The sequence below is a fragment of the Mauremys mutica genome, chromosome 5 (assembly GCF_020497125.1).
Source record: "Mauremys mutica isolate MM-2020 ecotype Southern chromosome 5, ASM2049712v1, whole genome shotgun sequence".
Lineage (NCBI taxonomy): Eukaryota > Metazoa > Chordata > Testudines > Geoemydidae > Mauremys > Mauremys mutica.
The window spans coordinates 12,622,499-12,640,316 of NC_059076.1; the positions used below are offsets into that span (position 1 = coordinate 12,622,499).

At 46.3% G+C, this 17,818-nt stretch overlaps 1 protein-coding gene across 4 annotated transcripts in view; it reads right to left on the bottom strand.

Annotated features, from left to right (window-relative positions):
• LOC123371278 (sodium-dependent phosphate transporter 2) overlaps window positions 1-17,818 on the bottom strand; it is a 75,442-nt gene that overhangs the window by 38,706 nt on the left and 18,918 nt on the right. For 3 of the 4 annotated variants that reach the window (XM_045018678.1, XM_045018680.1, XR_006579746.1), the window contains exon 2: window positions 5,316-5,865. In XM_045018678.1, coding sequence (XP_044874613.1) covers window positions 5,316-5,604 — 289 coding nt within the window. In that variant the 5' untranslated portion in view covers window positions 5,605-5,865. Of the gene's footprint in view, window positions 1-5,315; window positions 5,866-10,345; window positions 10,448-17,818 lie in introns of those variants that run through there. The other variant, XM_045018679.1, reaches the window with a different exon arrangement.

The following is a 17,818-nucleotide window of genomic DNA, read 5'->3' on the forward strand; positions in this document are numbered from 1 at the left end:
AACTCTGGAGGCCTTGGCATGGAGCCTCCTGGGAGTTGGAGGCTGTGACAAAAGCATACAGGAAGCTGCTATCCCCTCTCACTGCCTCCGTCTCTCGTTGGAGCTCAGCACCACAGCTGCAACTGTGTAGAGAAGCCAGAGCTTGAAGTGGTCCTCTGCTTCCAGCGCGACAGTGCCAGATGCTCTGGAGGGGAAGCTGCCCTGCTGGGCTTGGCAGAGGGCAAATGGGCGTGTACTGATGCGTCCCAGTCCTGACACTCTGGGGTCTTGGCCGATTCAAATTTCCTACTCTTAGGATTTAGAGGAGCCTCTCTAGGGTGCCTCACAAGAGAGGTCTCGGGCCTTCAGAGTTCACAGGGTAACATGCTGAAAAAATTATGCACCAGACGAGGCCCCGGAAGTGCTGAAACAGAGCACTGTGAGAAGGTTCAGGAGCACCAGGACAAGTGACTCAATGGACGAGAGTGAGGACAGAGAGGGAAGACGTCACGTGGCAGAGAAAACATTGGGGGATTGAAAGTTACAGGAGCGCTGGGTGGAGCGGCAATGGATAAGGGACAGGTGGGTGATGCTGAGGAGACAAGGTGATGACCAGAATCGGAAGACCAGAGGGAGCAGTGCTTTGTGAAGACTGTTTTGGCAAGTAGACGAGTTGATCTAGGGTTCAAGATCAAACAAGGCAGAAAGAGCAAAGAGGTGGGCAGCCAGTGGCAGGCACAGGCCATCAACATGGAAGTGGAAGGCAAGGGGAGACAAGTGGAAGGACTGTGAGGAGAGGGAGAGACAGGAGTCACAGAGGAAGGTGGATGGAGGGGCTGTGTGGGCAGCGGATAATAGTAACAGAGTGGGAGAGGTGAGACAAGTCAGACTGAGCGTTGCTCAAAAAGAGGAAGGCAGGGGCTGGAAGTGACAGGAGCAGGAGAAGAGAAGCCCAATACTCCTAATGTGATTTCTGGGAATGACTCCAAATGGGGGACCTAAACCATACAAGCCCTTCTGAGGATGGGGACTGACATTTTACGATATCAATGCCCACTGCTAGGACAACTATCACGGGAGTAAGCACCAGCTCATCAATATTACTCTGGCTGAGACTGTCCAAACTGACACAGGTAACTCTGATCAACGAACATGAGGGTAGAACCCACAGTACACTTAGGAAAATGCTTTAAACAGGTTTGAACAAGGATTTATCACTTTAAATCAGCTATTTCATGATCAAATTTCCCTCTTACAGAGATGGAGCTATTCAATCTTGGCACTGCATATAGCTCAGTATGGAAGTCAGCTAGTATAACTAATCTCTCCCGGGACTCTGTCCCAAAACAACTGGCACTTCTATCCCTATTGGAAGCCGCAGCTGAAACAAGGAGCACCTGCTCTGTAATTTATAGGTTTCTGTTGTCCGACTCTAAAATAAGAATAAATGAACTTTTGAGGCCAGCACGTGGGGTGTGCTGTGAATGAGAAGACGTGGTAGAGTCTGTAAAAAGATCAGATAGGTCAACCAGATATAAAATTGTAAATTGCTACATAATTTTTTTTTTATAAATAGAATATACTTGGTTCCCTCCCTGATAGGTCACAAAAATATGTGCAACAAAACCAAAGCCGTGCTGGAATTGTGGCAAGATTGCTAGTGAATACACAAGGTCTGATACTATCCCTTATTTTATCATCCCCAGCCAGCAGAAGGTAGGAGAGCTAGAGAGAAAGTAACTGGGGCACTATTAGATGGTAAGACCCAAGGAATAAAGGTGACCTGGAGATACTTAAGGCAGGAGATTGGGGACCAGAGGGAAATACAATTTGGGTGAGGGCAGAATTAGCTTTTTGAGCCTGCAAAGCCCAAAGTCACGGAGGCCCCTGATTGTCTGGACCTGTGCAGCTCAAAAGCTCGTTTCCCTCACCAACAGAAATTGGTTCAATACAAGACATTACCTCACTCACCTTGTCTCTTTTAGATCCTGGGATCAACACGGCTATAACGCCACTACAACCATTCTCCATCTTTGTCACTATTTTATAAAGACCACAGGCTTTGCACTGCTCCCACTATGACCACCTAGGGCTGGCCTTTGAGAGTTGGGAACTCCATGATTTTTGATTTTGGGGGGGACCTCAGACCAATCTGCAACTGTGGGTAAATGCTATGAGCATGGCTGCTGCATGTTCCTCCTCCTAGTCAGCTGCCTGCTGCTGATCTGGCTCTTGTGCTGTGCACGTGGCCGTAGAGCATCCCACAGTGCAAGAGGCAGCTGGGAAGAGTGGACCAAGCACAGGACTGAGAGCAAGGGACTCCAGGCTTTCTAATCCCAGCTGTGACACAGTCTCCCTCTGCTGCTTTAGTCAGGTCACCTAAACTGTCTGCCTGAGTTTCCTAGCACTAACACTGGGGTAATAGTTATCCACAGCACTGGGATATTGTGACAATTGGTTGATGCTATACAAGTGGTAAAATTCACCAAAATGCCCCCCAAATCCTAATGGTCCCCAAACCTCCAGCTTACTGGGAAACCAATTCAATGAAACATTTTAAACGTTGGGAACTCTGCACAGCCCCAGACTAAGTAGCAAAGCTCCACTGCTGCTGCTGCTCTTTATATAAAGAGAGTTACATTTAGGTGTGCCCTGAAGAATCATTTCACTGACCCTCCTCAAATTACTAAAGCAGACCCTGTGCACAATAGTGTGATCATGGTGGGTAAGAGTCCATTCCATGTAGGGAGGGGGAGAAATATTGTTTCCCAAGCCTGCCCAAAGAAAAGGGAGAAAAAGAAAAGGAGAAAAACAACCTGATTAAAAGGCAGAGAGAAAAACACAAAGGAAAAAAACCAATTGGTATGGATAAGGAAGGAAGGAAATTTGGAGAGGGAATCAAGGCAAAGAAAAAGAGCATTTGTGGTTAGTGAACTTTATTTCATTAACTCAGAGATTTAAAATGTGGAATTTATTTTTAAAGCCATCACTGGAGGACAGGAATGCAACAGGTCACAAAGTTCAGACTGGCTTATATAAATGTCTTTGCAAATGAGCTATGTTCTTTGAGCTTCTGGCCAGTTGCCTTTGCAGGCAGCATTCAATGCCTACAAATTTGGCCACCTTTGCCTGGACTAGAGGTTTCCAGGACAGGGGTGTCAAATAGATACAAATGAGGAAAATGAAGCCTTCCTGCTAAAGGCAATCGTGTTTATTAAGAATGTACAGACAGCAGACATGTGTCACTTCAACTTCAAAGCAGGGTATGCTGCACTGGAGCAAGTGGCAGTTTAAATTTATGCAGCTATGTCTGTGCTAAAAGTTCCCCTTCCCCCCCCCCCCATGTTGGCAAGTCTAAGTATATAGTATAGTGGTACTAGCAAACCTAGAAAAAGGCACTATCCTAGATCTAGAGAGACCTAGGGTATGTCTACACTACTCGCCGGATCAGCGGGCAGCAATCGATCCAGTGGGGATTGATTTATCGCATCTAGTCTAGACATAATAAATTGACCCCTGAGCCCTATCCTGTGAACTCCTGTACTACAGCGCCGCGAGAGGCGCAAGCAGAGTCGACGGGGGAGCGGCAGCAGTCGACTCACCACAGTGAAGACACCACGGTAAGTCGATCTAAGTATGTTGATTTCAGCTACGTTATTCACATAGCTGAAGTTACGTAACTTAGATCGACACCCTCCCCGTAGACCAGGGCTTAGTGTCTGAGGATTTACCAGACAATAAGTCAGGCACTGGGCCAGAGATATTATTATACTCTTCTTCCTGGAATTTGGCATTATCTCCACAAGTAGTAGTCATGGAAAGAGAGAAGGGGGGCGGGGGCGCAACCCATGTGACTGACTCCTATCCCTCTTGGCTGGTGAAAGAAAGCAAAGATCTTCTGGGACCCATGCTAACAGAATGCCATCTCCCCTTTTGAAGAGGTATCCTGACTCCCCACCCCAGAGCACACAACCTCCTAATAGTATTAGAGAAACCAGCAGTCAATGCTCAGACTGAAGCCCCACACAAAGTGTGTTCTGGAGGAAAGGACAGAGAAAAACAGCTGTGTGTGTTAGGCTTTGTGCAGCAGATACTTCGCTGACAAGCACTGTATGCAAACTGTAGCGAGATTAGAGGAATTAGACAGAAATGCATGGGTGGCTATAGAAGGGAAGGATGCTAGAGGTGGGGGAGATTCAGAGGGGAGGAACACTTGCGTGTGCTGGGTGGGGTGGAAACTTTCATTTAAAAATAAGATGATATTTCCACATAATCAGATGACTCCAGCAGCTGGGGCTTTAAGGCACACATTGCAAGACAGTAGAGTGGTTGTAGAGAGCATGTAGGGTGAGATTGGGGTGACCACCCTGACCCCATTTTAATTGTTTTTTACATTGAAAATTGGCCCTTCTGGCTCTCCCTGACCTTTTAAAAATGTGGTTGCATCTGTGCTTATTGCTCCCCCTTCTTATCACACATCTCCAAAGTTCACAGCACTTCTTGCATAGAAACGAAGAACGTGGTCTGGGACTAATTTCATTTCCCTCTGAATGCAGTATTTGATCTAACTAAGGCTTAGATTAAAAGCAAACAAAAACTATGTCAGTAGACAGAAAAAACAAACATCTTTTAGTTTTATGAGGGACTATGAATCAGAAAGATTAAAATTACATGAAGTGGGTCATGCTCTAATCTATTATTCCTTTTAATGTTGTTATGGCCCTAGAACAAGTATACAGTAATTATAATCAGTCATGTGGTCAGTGAAGAGTCTAAGTGAATATTTTAATCTTCTAGTAAAATTAACAGTTTGACTAAATCCTCAGAATAGGTATTCACTATAAACTGCCATTTCTTCAAGATTTTTTGTGTGGCCATAAATGGTGTATTATCCTATTAATACCTTTTCCAAATTAAAAGTCACTTGTTCAGTACCTCTTTAGACCATTTATTCAATCCATTTTACAAAACGAGCGTTCTTTTTTTAAAATTAAAAGTTATGAACATTAAAGAAAAATCAGTGCTTAGAATGTAAGTAATAAAAAAAGCAAGAGACTCATACAAGTAGTCCAGGTCTCCTTTTAAATGAGAAAGAAAAACCAGACATGTAAGTACTGAAAGTTGGAATGTCTAAATGGCATAGAAAAATGCATGATGAATGGGAGAAGTGAGCTGTAGCCCATGAAAGCTTATGCTGAAATAAATTTGTTAGTCTCTAAGGTGTCACAAGTACTCCTGTTCTTTTTGCGAATACAGACTAACACGGCTGCTACTCTGAAACCTGGGATTATAACTAGATGTCTATTTTTACTCAAAAAAGAAAGATGGTTACTTACCAACCATTGCACTAACTTCTCCTGCCATCAGCAGATCCACCGTGCTGTTGTACAGATTAACATCAATGATACCTTTCCGAATCGTTTCTCCTACTTTAGCTCCCAGTAATACCGAGCCAGCGGTTTCAAAAATTGAAGCCAAAATGCAGGCCTGGCGCAAAGTGACCACCCCAGAGCCCACCGCAGTCCCAAAAGAATTGGCAACGTCATTTGCACCAACTGAAAATGCCAAAATAAAAGCGACGATAAAACCCACAATGACCATCCACAGGTACTCCTCCATTGCCATTTTTCCCAGAGTGTGCTTGTAGGTAAATACTTCCCCTTTGCAAATATTTAAATAGACAAAGTTGGAGGGTTATTGTAACGGATTTGTAAAGCAGATTTCTTGTAAACAATTCGTTCTCTCTGGAAAGTGCTGGGTAGCAAAGAAACTGCTAACTGCTGATTTTCAAACTACTGTCAATACTGTTCATTTGGCTGTGTTCAGTCAGCAGTGAAACACATTCCATATTTTGCTTCAAAACTGGTACAACTGCAGTGTCCTGTCCTGGAACAGAAGAAAGATTGAAAAAGTGAAACACTCTGCAAAGCTTGTAACAGTGTGTCCTTTCAGAAGTAAAGAAATTATTTAAATCCACTAATGGGATCTATTTTTGGCACGTGACAATGCTAACCATAAAGCAATTCAGACGAGATTAAAATTAGGTCAATTCAAAAGCAATACAGGTTTTTAGCGTTATCAGTGACTGAAAAATGTACTGGGTCACTTTGAAAGGATGTATTTTTAAAGTTTGTTTTGTTTTAAATTCTAAGCAAATAATGTGACTGGTCCTCTCGGAAAAACGAGATGCCTTTTTTTTTTCTTGCAGTAAATGAATGGCTTAACTAGAAGCAGATCCTCAGCTGATGTAAATTGGCCTTTCCCCATTGACTTCAATGGAACTATGTGAATTTACACCAGTTGCAGGTGAGGACCTGGCCCTTAATTTTGAAAACATATTTATTAATACACCTCTACCCTGCTATAATGCGACCCAATATAACACGAATTTGGATATAATGCGGTAAAACAGTGCTCCAGGGGGGCGGGGTTGCATGCTCCGGCAGATCAAAGCAAGTTCAATATAATGCGGTTTCACCTATAACGTGGTAAAAAATTTTGGCTCCCAAGGACAGCGTTATATTGGGGTAGAGGTGTATATGGAGACATCCCTATCTCATAGAAGTAGAAGGGACCCTGAAAAGTCATTGAGTCCAGCCCCCTGCCTTCACTAGCAGGACCAAGTACTGATGTTGCCCCAGATCCCTAGGTGGCCTCCTCAAGGATTGAACTCACAACCCTGGGTTTAGCAGGCCAATGCTCAAACCACTGAGCTATCTCTCCCCCCCATAAACATTACACATCACAGGAGAAGGCACCCAGACGTCTCCAAATATTTATCTATTGCTGCATTTGGGTAATGGGAATATTGGAGCCTTTTAGCCTTATGGCCTTCCAATCAATGGAACATACTGTGATTTTTCACAGTGTACCTACATGCATCTGTATGTATCCAGGTCACAGAACAGACATTTAATGAAAAAGTTAAACAACAATAAATGTAAGGTTCTTTTCCTCTTAGGGAAAGCTAATTAGTTCATTGAACAGTATGATGCACTACTGGATCTATTATACTCAAATATACATTTTTCAATGGTTCTTGTGTAGCTTTCAGACAGATTTCTGATATCCTTTGGCTAAAGTTTTCTCTTGTGCTACTTCTTCAGATTTTCCAAACAAAAAATTGACAGAAACAAATGGATTTCAAGAGAGAAAAAGCCTGGTTTATTTCTTCACACATACACAATTACGCAAACCTCATCTCCGTCCTCTCAAGCCCTTAAACTTTCTCAACAGGAGCCAATATACATATTTTTACACACATTTTTTAAAAAAAGCTTCATCGTCATCTATGTAAACCCCCAGCAGATTTTTCCCCTCTTGAATTATCATCATGAATGGGAGATGAAGACAGAGAGCCAGGCAAAAAGAAAAATTACTTACCTACCTTCCAATAACCGAAGCTCTCTGAGACATGTGGTCCCTATGGGCATTCCATTGGGAGTGTGCATGCGTTTTATGCACCTGAAACTGGAAGATTTTTACTATCGTCTGTTGATTCTGAGTCTTCTCACGCTCCAAAGCAAGGGCATAAGGGGCAGTGTAGATTGACTGCCACTCCAGTTCCTACTCTCTTGCGAATACCGAGTAAAGGATCTGAAGTAGGTTGGGTAGTGGAATATTCATTGGGACCAAACGTCTTAAAGAACTCCAATTATCGTAAGGTAAGTCACCGTCCTTCCTTCTTCAAGTTGTGATCCCTATGGGTATTCACTCTGGGAGTCTCATTGAGGAACCATGCTACACCGCAGACTACAGGACCACTGTACGGAAGGATGCGTCTGCTGAAGACAGTTGTATTAGGGTATCACGTCTAGTAAAGTTACACACAGAACCCCATGTTGCCACTCTACAGATCTTCAGGAGGAGGAGACCCTAAAGAGAAGCCACCAAGGTAGCCAGGGCTCTGGTTGAGTGTGGCATAACACTTTGGGTGAAAAGTCTCCACCGGCTCACAGCAAAGCAGGATGCAATCTGAGATCCATTTAGAGTCTCTGTGAGATTGCTTCCCCTTTCATCTGCACAGCAATGGTAACGAAGAGTCCCAGAGATTTCCTGAAGGGTCTGGCCCTTTGCAGGTGGAAAGCGAAAGCTCGATGGATATGCTTCTGTTTTCTATGGTGGTGTATGGGTTGGAGTAGAAAACAGGTAGGTGCATACCTGATTTATGTGGAATTCAGAGGGGACCTTTGGAATGAACTTGGGGTGTAACACCAACACTTCATCTTAGTGCTTGTCTACATTTGGAAATTTACCAAAATACCTGTTGGGGAGTAAGAGTGTCTACACAGGGGCTTATACCAAAATAACTATGCTGAAATAGCATTTTTGGTAAATTTTCAACTATAGACAGAAAAGCCCTTCGTGAAAAACTAGTGAGAAATTTAGTGCATAAAGTTGCCAGTTTTTTACCCTTATAGTCAAACAAATTGCTATGAGAGAGAGAAATCTGAGGGCCAGGAACCATCAGACAACAGTGGTGAAAGGTGAAAGCGACACTCACAAAGCCAAGTTCAGAGTCCAAGGGGTCAACTAGAATACATTACCAACAAGTGACAAAAAACAAATATGCTGCATGAAGGAAACAAACAACCAGAGTGAGAACCCACAGGGTGTCTTTTAATCTTCCCTCTGATGAAAACTAGGACACAATCTATTCAGGCAATGGCAAAAATTAAGTGACGTGAACCTTGCTGTGCATTACCTCTTCCCTCCACAACAGTTGATTTAGGCTAACATGTTTTAATCTATTCTGCAAGAGAAAAGGTGAATTACAATTCCTCTTTTCAGGGAGATTCAGTTTAAAAAGCACTTTTTGCTGCTTGAATATTAGCAAACATTAAAGGGTAAATGTATCATTTTTTAGGTGCAAATGTAACAAATAGTACCCTTTAGAAAAATTTAGATGATAAAACATGCAAGACAACAGGATTTCCCCCCTGCAGTGTTCAAAACAATAGACATTTCTCTTTAAGTAATCACATTTGATCATAATGAAAAGCAAGTTCACTTCTAGCTACCACTAGTTGAGAGGTCTGTCTAAAAATTTAGTACACTGGAGCACTTGGTAGGTTATTACACACCCCTCAAACTCTCATGTAATCGTGTTTTTCATTCAAAAAGAGTGTCAAGTTTTCCTTCTTGATCTATAGCTCTACGGACTTTACAGCATCCCACAGATCTTGCACGCCATTCTATTACCATCAAATACAGCTTGTAACTGAAGATACAAGCAAATTAAAATTCACATTAATAGTTCTGATCTTCCCTTGCTCCTCCACAGGCCACAACACTCACCCATTATCTATTTAAGCTGCAGATATTACATCCATGACATGAAAGGTGGTATAATTCAAGTGGTTCTAGGCAAAGAACATCCCTATATGGCTCCAAATTACAGGCATAGCATTTGTCACAGGGCCAACTATGATACAAGTTTTATGCTCCAGGACACCAGAGGTGCCCTGACTTCTTTAAAAAAAAACAACCCAACACTGTACACATAGAAGCAGTCAGTATATCAGCCAATTCCTATTTCAGCTACAGCCCTCCTGTTAAAGTTTAAGAAGGCTTTAAGCAATTACTTTGCAGGGCAGCACTACTGCTATTCATAGTTTTGTAAGGACTCAGATCAAGTTTAACATGGGTGGGGGAGGGTCTGAGCTTCTGCTACTAAAATTTCCAGAGGATACTTTCATTTATTAGTTCCTACTGTTCCTCCCTCTCCCACTGAAAGGTTAAAAATACTTGCCCCCATCTCAGCTAAAAAATTCCTTTACACATATTTTTAAGATCAAGCTTCTCTGTATTGTTCCTGTTCAACCCATACAAAATACTAAACATGGGCATTTTGTTCCGTTGGTGAAATGAATTCAGAACGTTTGCAGAAAAGAGTCACTGAAAATACAAACAGCAGTTATGTTTAACTAGTTATTTAAAGAGGTTCAATTCACCATATAAAGAAATCAAAGAAATAGGCTGAGGAAACAAATGCAAGCAGCTACAAGTCCTTGTTGCTCGTTCGGTTTTAAATTAAAAACTGTTGCTGGAAGAACTGAGATTTTGTCCTGCAGCAAATGAGAAAAAACTTTCTAATGAATCAAACCTTTTTATTGTTTGACACTACAGACTTTAGTTCCTGAACTAGAAACCAAACAATAAGTATTGAAGGATACCAAAAATAGATTTTGTAAAGACACACAGATCTTGAAAATTCACCTAATATTTACAGGCGGTTTCAAAGAGAAAGAGGAGCTAATTCTGATTGTATACAGAGTCTGAAATCTAAAATAGATATCTTATCACATTCGGCAGAGCCACAACTGAACATACAAACTTACATAGGGTAAACAGTTCTACAACTTACACAGCAGCTCCTGGATAAAATTAACTCCAACACAGAAGACAGCCAAGACAACACCGACAAGCAACAACGTGTGTCCAGGGATTTATTCACTAAGTGAAAATCTGCCTCTTCTTAACAAGTTATTCTGCCGGGGGCGGGCACTGATCAAACAACATAGCGTCATGATTATATTAACCATACAAACCAATCCAATAAATCTCATCTTAAACAATGTTCTCTTCCACCCCCCTCCCTTTCAAAGCACTGGCACAGATAGGGGGAAAATCTCATTTTCAGAAGTCACTGCTTGGATTTTTAGCACTATCAAGTAGTTTTAAAAAGTTACAAGTCTGCTATTCAAAAGCAGGACCAAGTATCTTATCTATTTCACATTATGAAAACTGCATTAACAGTACTAAAGAGATGTTTGCTTGTGTGTAACTTTGCTCATGTGAGTAGTAGTTCCATTGGCTTGTACGGGACAACTCAGAGTGCATAAAGTTAAGCATATGCATGAATTTTTACAGGACTGAGGCCCAAGCACACAAAACTTTGTTATAAAACTTCACATTAAAATACCCAATCAAAATTCCTTGATCTATTTTCCTACAAATTAAAAACAGTCTTATTAATATACATTAGCAAAGATTTAATTCCCCCCTCCCCACCAAAGGAGCACCTGGGTTAGCTTTATAAAAGATATTTGCATTACTATTTTAAGTTTAGCATACAATTGAAAAACTGATTTATATGAAAAAATATTTACTGTAAAATTTCAATCATAATGTTTCAGATTTCAGTAAACTTAATTTGACAGTTTTCAGGTTTACCAATAAATTATGTTCTAAATTGAACATTTTGACCAAAACATGTAGAACTTGATGCATAGTTATGATCCTAGTTCTAGTCCAGGGGTAGGCAAACTATGGCACAGGTGCCAAAGGCGGCATGTGAGCTGATTTTCAGTGGCACTCATGCTGCCCGGGTCCTGGCCACCGGTCCAGGGTGCTCTGCATTTTCATTTAATTTTAAATGAAGCTTCTTAACCATTTTAAAAACCTTATTTACTTTACATACAACAATAGTTTAGTTATATATTATAAACTTATAGAAAGATATCAGAGGGGTAGCCGTGTTAGTCTGGTTCTGTAAAAGCAGCAAAGAATCCTGTGGCACCTTATAGACTACAGGGACAGATGTCCACCACTTGCATCCGAAGAAGTGGGTATTCACCCACGAAAGCTCATGCTGCAAAACGTCTGTTAGTCTATAAGGTGCCACAGGATTCTTTGCTGCTCTTATAGAAAGAGACCTTCTAAAAACGTTAAAATGTATTACTGGCATGCGAAACCTTAAATTAAGAGTGAATAAATAAAGACTCGGCATACCACTTCTGAAAGCTTGCCGACCCCTGTTCTAGTCCATATTTAGGTGTCTAAAAAGTGGCTTGATTTTAAAAAGTACTGAAAGCAATGGGATTTGCTGGGTGGTAAACACTTGGGAAAAATCAGGCCATCGATTTCGGTGCCTAAATATGGATTTAGGAGGCTAACTATGCAGCCAGTTCTGAAAATCCAACCCTTAAAATTTTTGAATAAAGTATCTTTCCTAGTAAGGAGTGTTTAGAGATGGCTACACTAGTTGTCTGTTCCCAGATTAAGTAGGTGATCATAGTCATCCATGTGTAACTTAGTGAAACTGAAAGTGACTCAGTTCTTTACAAGGAGTCTCAGACATTCTAGCAAGTCTACATTGTATTCCACATAAAGAATCAGCAGGGCAAAACTCCAGTTACAAAAACAACAACGCATAGTCGCCTAAAGTCAAAGATAAAATTCAGTCCTCTCTTCCAGTCAACAATCCCCCATAGAAAACATTGCCTTAATTATGTTCAAGGTCCAAAATGCTATTAAGCCTGCATTACACTTGATAATTTAGTTAAGAAATCACAGTGCTGTGTTTGGTTGTAGAGTGTTTCCTTTTGATTCTAGAATAACTGATGACTATGCTCACAAGTTTCAGGCGTGAAAGCCTGAAGCACCTGGAACTTTCCTATTGGCCTTTCCATACCTATTGACACTATTTTAATAATACAGACCAGGGTTCAATCCTGCAGATTCTTACACATCTGATTAAAGGTACTCTCAAGTAATCCTAATGAAGGGACTCCTCATGGTTGAATACACTATCACGATCAATGTCTGTAGCATTGAGCCCCAGGTTTGATGGGGGAGGGAATGCAAAATATCCACTTTTTGGAACAGTCTTTAGCATGTAAAGACAGAGATGGATTTAAAATATATTCCTTCTGTTTGTCACTGCTGGCCTGTTGACATCTGGCTTGATAAAACTCCAGTATATATATCCCTCTTGAAGTCTCATCTATCTCTTCTGTTCCAGCTGTGAAGTGAGAATTTCCAAGAATGAAACCCCAAACCCAACCCTAATTCTCACAAACTCCCACTCAGTAAAAATGAATGAATGCACCCAGATTAAAAGAATTGCTTATGTCTGGTTTAACAGATATATTTACTGCTAATCAAAAAATCAGGACTTCCAACCCCCATTTCCAACTCAGGCCCAAGAGCGCAGTTGTCTGTGGTTGTTTTTCGTGCAACTTTCCACAGGCTGGCCCTGTCACCGAGATTATTTTATCCTTCATTTTAAACTGCATAGACAAAAAATATCTAAACCTTTAAATCAAAGAAAAGTAAACATAATAGAAGGAAACCTCTTTAAAGTTTTTGTTCTATTTAATCAACATCATGGACCTCAGTCAGGAGAAAAAGACGGTTACTCACCGTAGTAACTGTTGTTCTTCGAGATGTGTTGCTCCTGTCCATTCCATGTAGGTGTGCGCGCCGCGCGTGCACGGCTCTTCGGAACATTTTTACCCTAGCAACTCCGGCGGGCTGGCTGGGCGCCCCCTGGAGTGGCGCCGCCATGGCGCTGGATATATACCCCAGCCGGCCCGTCCGCTCCTCAGTTCCTTCTTGCCGGCTACTCCGACAGTGGGGAAGGAGGGCGGGTCTGGAATGGATAGGAGCAACACATCTCGAAGAACAACAGTTACTACGGTGAGTAACCGTCTTTTCTTCTTCGAGTGATTGCTCCTATGCATTCCATGTAGGTGATTCCCAAGCCTTACCTAGGCGGTGGGGTCGGAGTGAGACGTGGCAGAGTGCAAGACTGCGGAGCCGAAGGCTGCATCGTCTCTAGATTGCTGCACCAACGCGTAGTGGGAAGCGAAGGTGTGTACAGAAGACCAGGTGGCCGCTCTACAGATGTCCTGGATGGGGACATGGGCCAGGAAGGCGGCCGACGAGGCTTGCGCTCTCGTCGAGTGAGCGGTGAGGCGGCATGGTGGCATGCGAGCAAGCTCGTAGCATGTCCGGATACATGCCGTCACCCAGGAGGAAATCCACTGCGAGGAGACCGGCTCGCCTTTCATGCGATCAGCAACCGCTACAAACAGCTGGGGCGAACGCCGGAAGGGCTTCGTCCGCTCGATATAAAAAGTGAGGGCCGTGCGGACGTCCAGGGTGTGAAGCTGTTGCTCATGAGGTGAGGCGTGCGGCTTCGGGAAGAAGACCGGAAGGAAGATCTCCTGATTGAGGTGAAAGGCCGACACCACCTTAGGGAGGAAGGCCGGGTGTGGTCGAAGCTGCACCTTGTCTCCGTGGAAGACGGTGTATGGTGGACTAACCGTTAGGGCACGGAGCTCAGAAACTCGTCTTGCCGACGTAATTGCGACGAGGAAGGCCGTCTTCCAGGAGAGATAGAGTAGAGAGCACGTGGCCAGGGGCTCGAAGGGCGGTCCCATAAGCTTGGCCAGAACGAGGTTTAAATCCCAGGTTGGGGTAGGACGCCGTATCGGCGGGTACAAGCAGTCCAGGCCTTTAAGGAAGCGGGAAACCATCTGGTTGGAGAAGATGGACCGACCTCCCATGGATGGACGAAAGGCGGACACGGCTGCCAGGTGCACCTTCAAGGAGGAGACTGCGAGTCCTTGTTCTTTAAGGTACCAGAGGTAGTCCAGGATTGTAGGGATAGGGACTAGGAAGGGATTAAGGCCGCGCTGATCGCACCAGAGCGTGAAACGCTTCCATTTCGCGAGGTAGGTGGAGCGAGTGGAAGGCTTCCTGCTTTCAAGTAGGACTTGCTGTACTGCCGCCGAACAGTCCCTCTCTGCGTGGGTCAACCACGCAGGTACCAAGCTGTAAGATGGAGGGACTGTAGGTTCGGGTGGCGGAGTCTGCCGAAGTCCTGCGTGATGAGGTCCGGCCATAACGGAAGGGGAATGGGATCCCGAACGGAGAGCTCGAGCAGCAGGGTGTACCAGTGCTGCCTTGGCCAGGCCGGAGCGACGAGTATTACGTGGGCCCTGTCCCTCCGAAGCTTGAGTAGCACCCGGTGTATGAGCGGGAACGGAGGGAAGGCATAGAGGAGGTGATCCGTCCAGGAGCAGAGGAATGCGTCCGACAGGGAGCCTGGAGAGCGACCCTGGTACGAACAAAACAGGTGGCACTTCCTGTTCTCCTTGGAGGCAAACAGGTCTATCTGGGGAAACCCCCACCTCCGGAAAATTGTGTGCACCACATCCGGACGAAGAGACCACTCGTGGGAGAGGAACGACCTGCTGAGATGGTCGGCCAGCGTGTTCTGCACTCCTGGAAGAAAGGACGCTTCCAGGCGAATCGAGTGGGTCACGCAGAAGTCCCATAGGAGCATCGCTTCCTTGCAGAGCAGGGAGGAGCGGGCTCCGCCCTGCTTGTACACATAGAACATCGCCGTCGTGTTGTCCGTGAACACCGCCACGCAGCGGCCTTGCAGACGGGCGCGGAAGGCGAGACACGCCAAGCGGATCGCTCGCAGCTCCCGGACGTTGATGTGGAGGGAGAGCTCTTGGGGCAACCAGAGACCCTGGGTGTGAAGGTCGCCCAGGTGAGCCCCCCATCCCAACGCCGAGGCATCCGTGGTCAGGGTGACGGATGGGCGAGGAGGGCGGAACGGGACTCCTGCACACACACGACCTCTGGGTCCAGCCACCAGCTGAGCGAATTGAGGGTTGGCTTCGTGACCGTGACCACGTCTATGGGGTCGCGATGTGGGCAGTACACCGACGCTAGCCAAGATTGAAATGGGCGAAGGCGCAGCCTGGCGTGCGTGGTCACGAATGTGCAGGACGCCATGTGGCCCAGGAGGCGTAGGCAGGACTGAACCGTCGTCATGGGGAAGGTGTGTAGGTCCCGGATGATGGAGACCATTGTCTGGTGCCGAGGTCGAGGGAGGCAGGCCCTGGCCAAACTGGAGTCGAGGACCGCTCCGATGAACTCCACTCGTTGTGATGGAGTTAAAGTGGACTTCTCGGCATTGATGAGAAGGCCCAGGAACCGAAATAGGGATAGTATTTCTGTCATTTGATCCATTACCAGCTGTCGGGATGTCCCGCGAACCAGCCAGTCGTCGAGATACGGGTAGACGTGTATGCGACGACGGCGGAGGGCTGCGGCAACCACTGCCATGCACTTGGTAAAGACCCTTGGCGCGGTGGACAGGCCGAAGGGTAGCACCGCAAACTGGTAGTGCGCGCTGTTGACCACGAAGCGCAGGTAGCGTCGATGGGGAGGGTAAATCGCGATATGGAAGTACGCGTCCTTCATATCGAGGGCGGCAAACCAGTCTCCCGGATCCAGGGAGGGAATGATGGTCCCCAGGGTGACCATGCGAAACTTGAGCTTGAACAGGTACCTGTTGAGCTCCCGGAGGTCTAGTATAGGTCGGAGACCTCCTTTCGCCTTGGGGATGAGAAAATATTGGGAATAAAATTCCCTGCCCCGCATGTCGTGCGGCACCTCCTCTATGGCACCCAAGCTCAACAGAGTCTCGACCTCTTGTAGGAGGAATTGCTCGTGAGAGGGGTCCCTGAAGAGGGACAGGGAAGGTGGGTGGGAAGGAGGGGGCGAAACAAACTGAAGTCGGTAACCATACTGGATAGTACGAAGTACCCAGTTGTCTGATGTGATTTGGGACCACACCGAGAGGAAGTGGGAAAGGCGGTTGCAAAATAATGGGGTAGGATCGGGGAAAGAGTCTGATGGGCCGTCCTCGGGCGTCCCATCAAAAGGCCTGTTTGGGCCCTTGAGGGGCCTTGGAAGGTGCCTGGGCCTGGTTGCGCCTGTTGCCCGATGGTCTACAGCGGTTCAAGTTAGCACGCCGACTATTATACGGTCGTGACCTGGCCTGAGTAAAGGGCCGGTAGGGCTGCTGCCGGAATGACCTCCTCTGGGTAGCCGGTGTGTGCATACCCAAGGTGCGAATGGCAATTCGACCATCTTTGAGGGTCTGAATCCTGGAGTCCGTTTTCTCCGAGAAGAGACCCTGAGTGTCGAACGGGAGGTCTTGTAGGGTGTACTGCACCTCAGGCGGCAAGGTGGAGGACTGCAGCCAGGAGATACGCCTCATGGTCACACCTGAGGCCAGGGTTCTGGTTCCTGAGTCCGCCGAGTCCAGAGCGGCCTGGATGGAGGACCGGGAGGCTTTTCTGCCTTCTTCCAGGAGGGCCGAGAACTCCTGATGTGAGGCTGTTGGAATCAGCTCCGAAAATTTCGCCAGGGACACCAAGATGTCAAAGGTGTAACGAGCGAGAAGAGCCATCTAGTTGGCAATCCGGAGCTGGAGGCCACCCGCCGAATAGACCTTCCGGCCCAACAGATCCATGCGCCGTGCGTCTTTGGATTTTGGCGCCGGAGCGGGCTGCCCATGCCTCTCCCGGTCATTTACGAACTGTACCACGAGGGAGTCCGGAGTCGGGTGCGTATAGAGGTACTCGTATCTGGTGGGCGGGACCGAGTACTTGCGCTCCATGCCACGCGCGGTGGGAGGGACGGACGCCAGTGACTGCCAGATGGTAGTGGCATTCCGCTGTATGGTGTGGATGAAGGGCAGGGCCACCCGCAGCGGGGCCTCAGCTCCAATTACGTTGGTCACCGGGTCGTCATCCTCTGGGACCTCCGCCACGGGGAGGTCGATAGCCTTCGCCACCCGGCGAAGAAGGTCTTGGTGGGCCCGCAAGTCAATAGGAGGGGGGTCTGCCGTAGAAGCCCCCGCCACCGCCTCATCCGGCGAGGATGATGAGGACAGACCCTGGACCACCGCGTCTGGAGGTGGTTCTTCCAGGGGGTGTGAAGCCGCCTTGGACCCCAGGTGGCGACGGGGCCTCACCCGGTGGTGATGGGGGAGGTCTGCTCACCGTGGCTTCCAGCACCCTATGTTCGGCGCCCACGTGCCTCAGGGGAAAGGGGAGCCCTTGAGGCTCGTGGTAGGCCCAGGGGACCCAAAAACCCCACTGCTGCGGTCCGTGGTCCTGGCCTTGGGGGTCGGCCCGGAGATCTCTCCTGTTGCCCGTCTGAGAGGCGACTGAGGGCTGATGAGAAGGCCAAGGCGGGGCAGAGACGCTAATAGATTGCGCCGTGGATGCCGGCAGTATGTCCC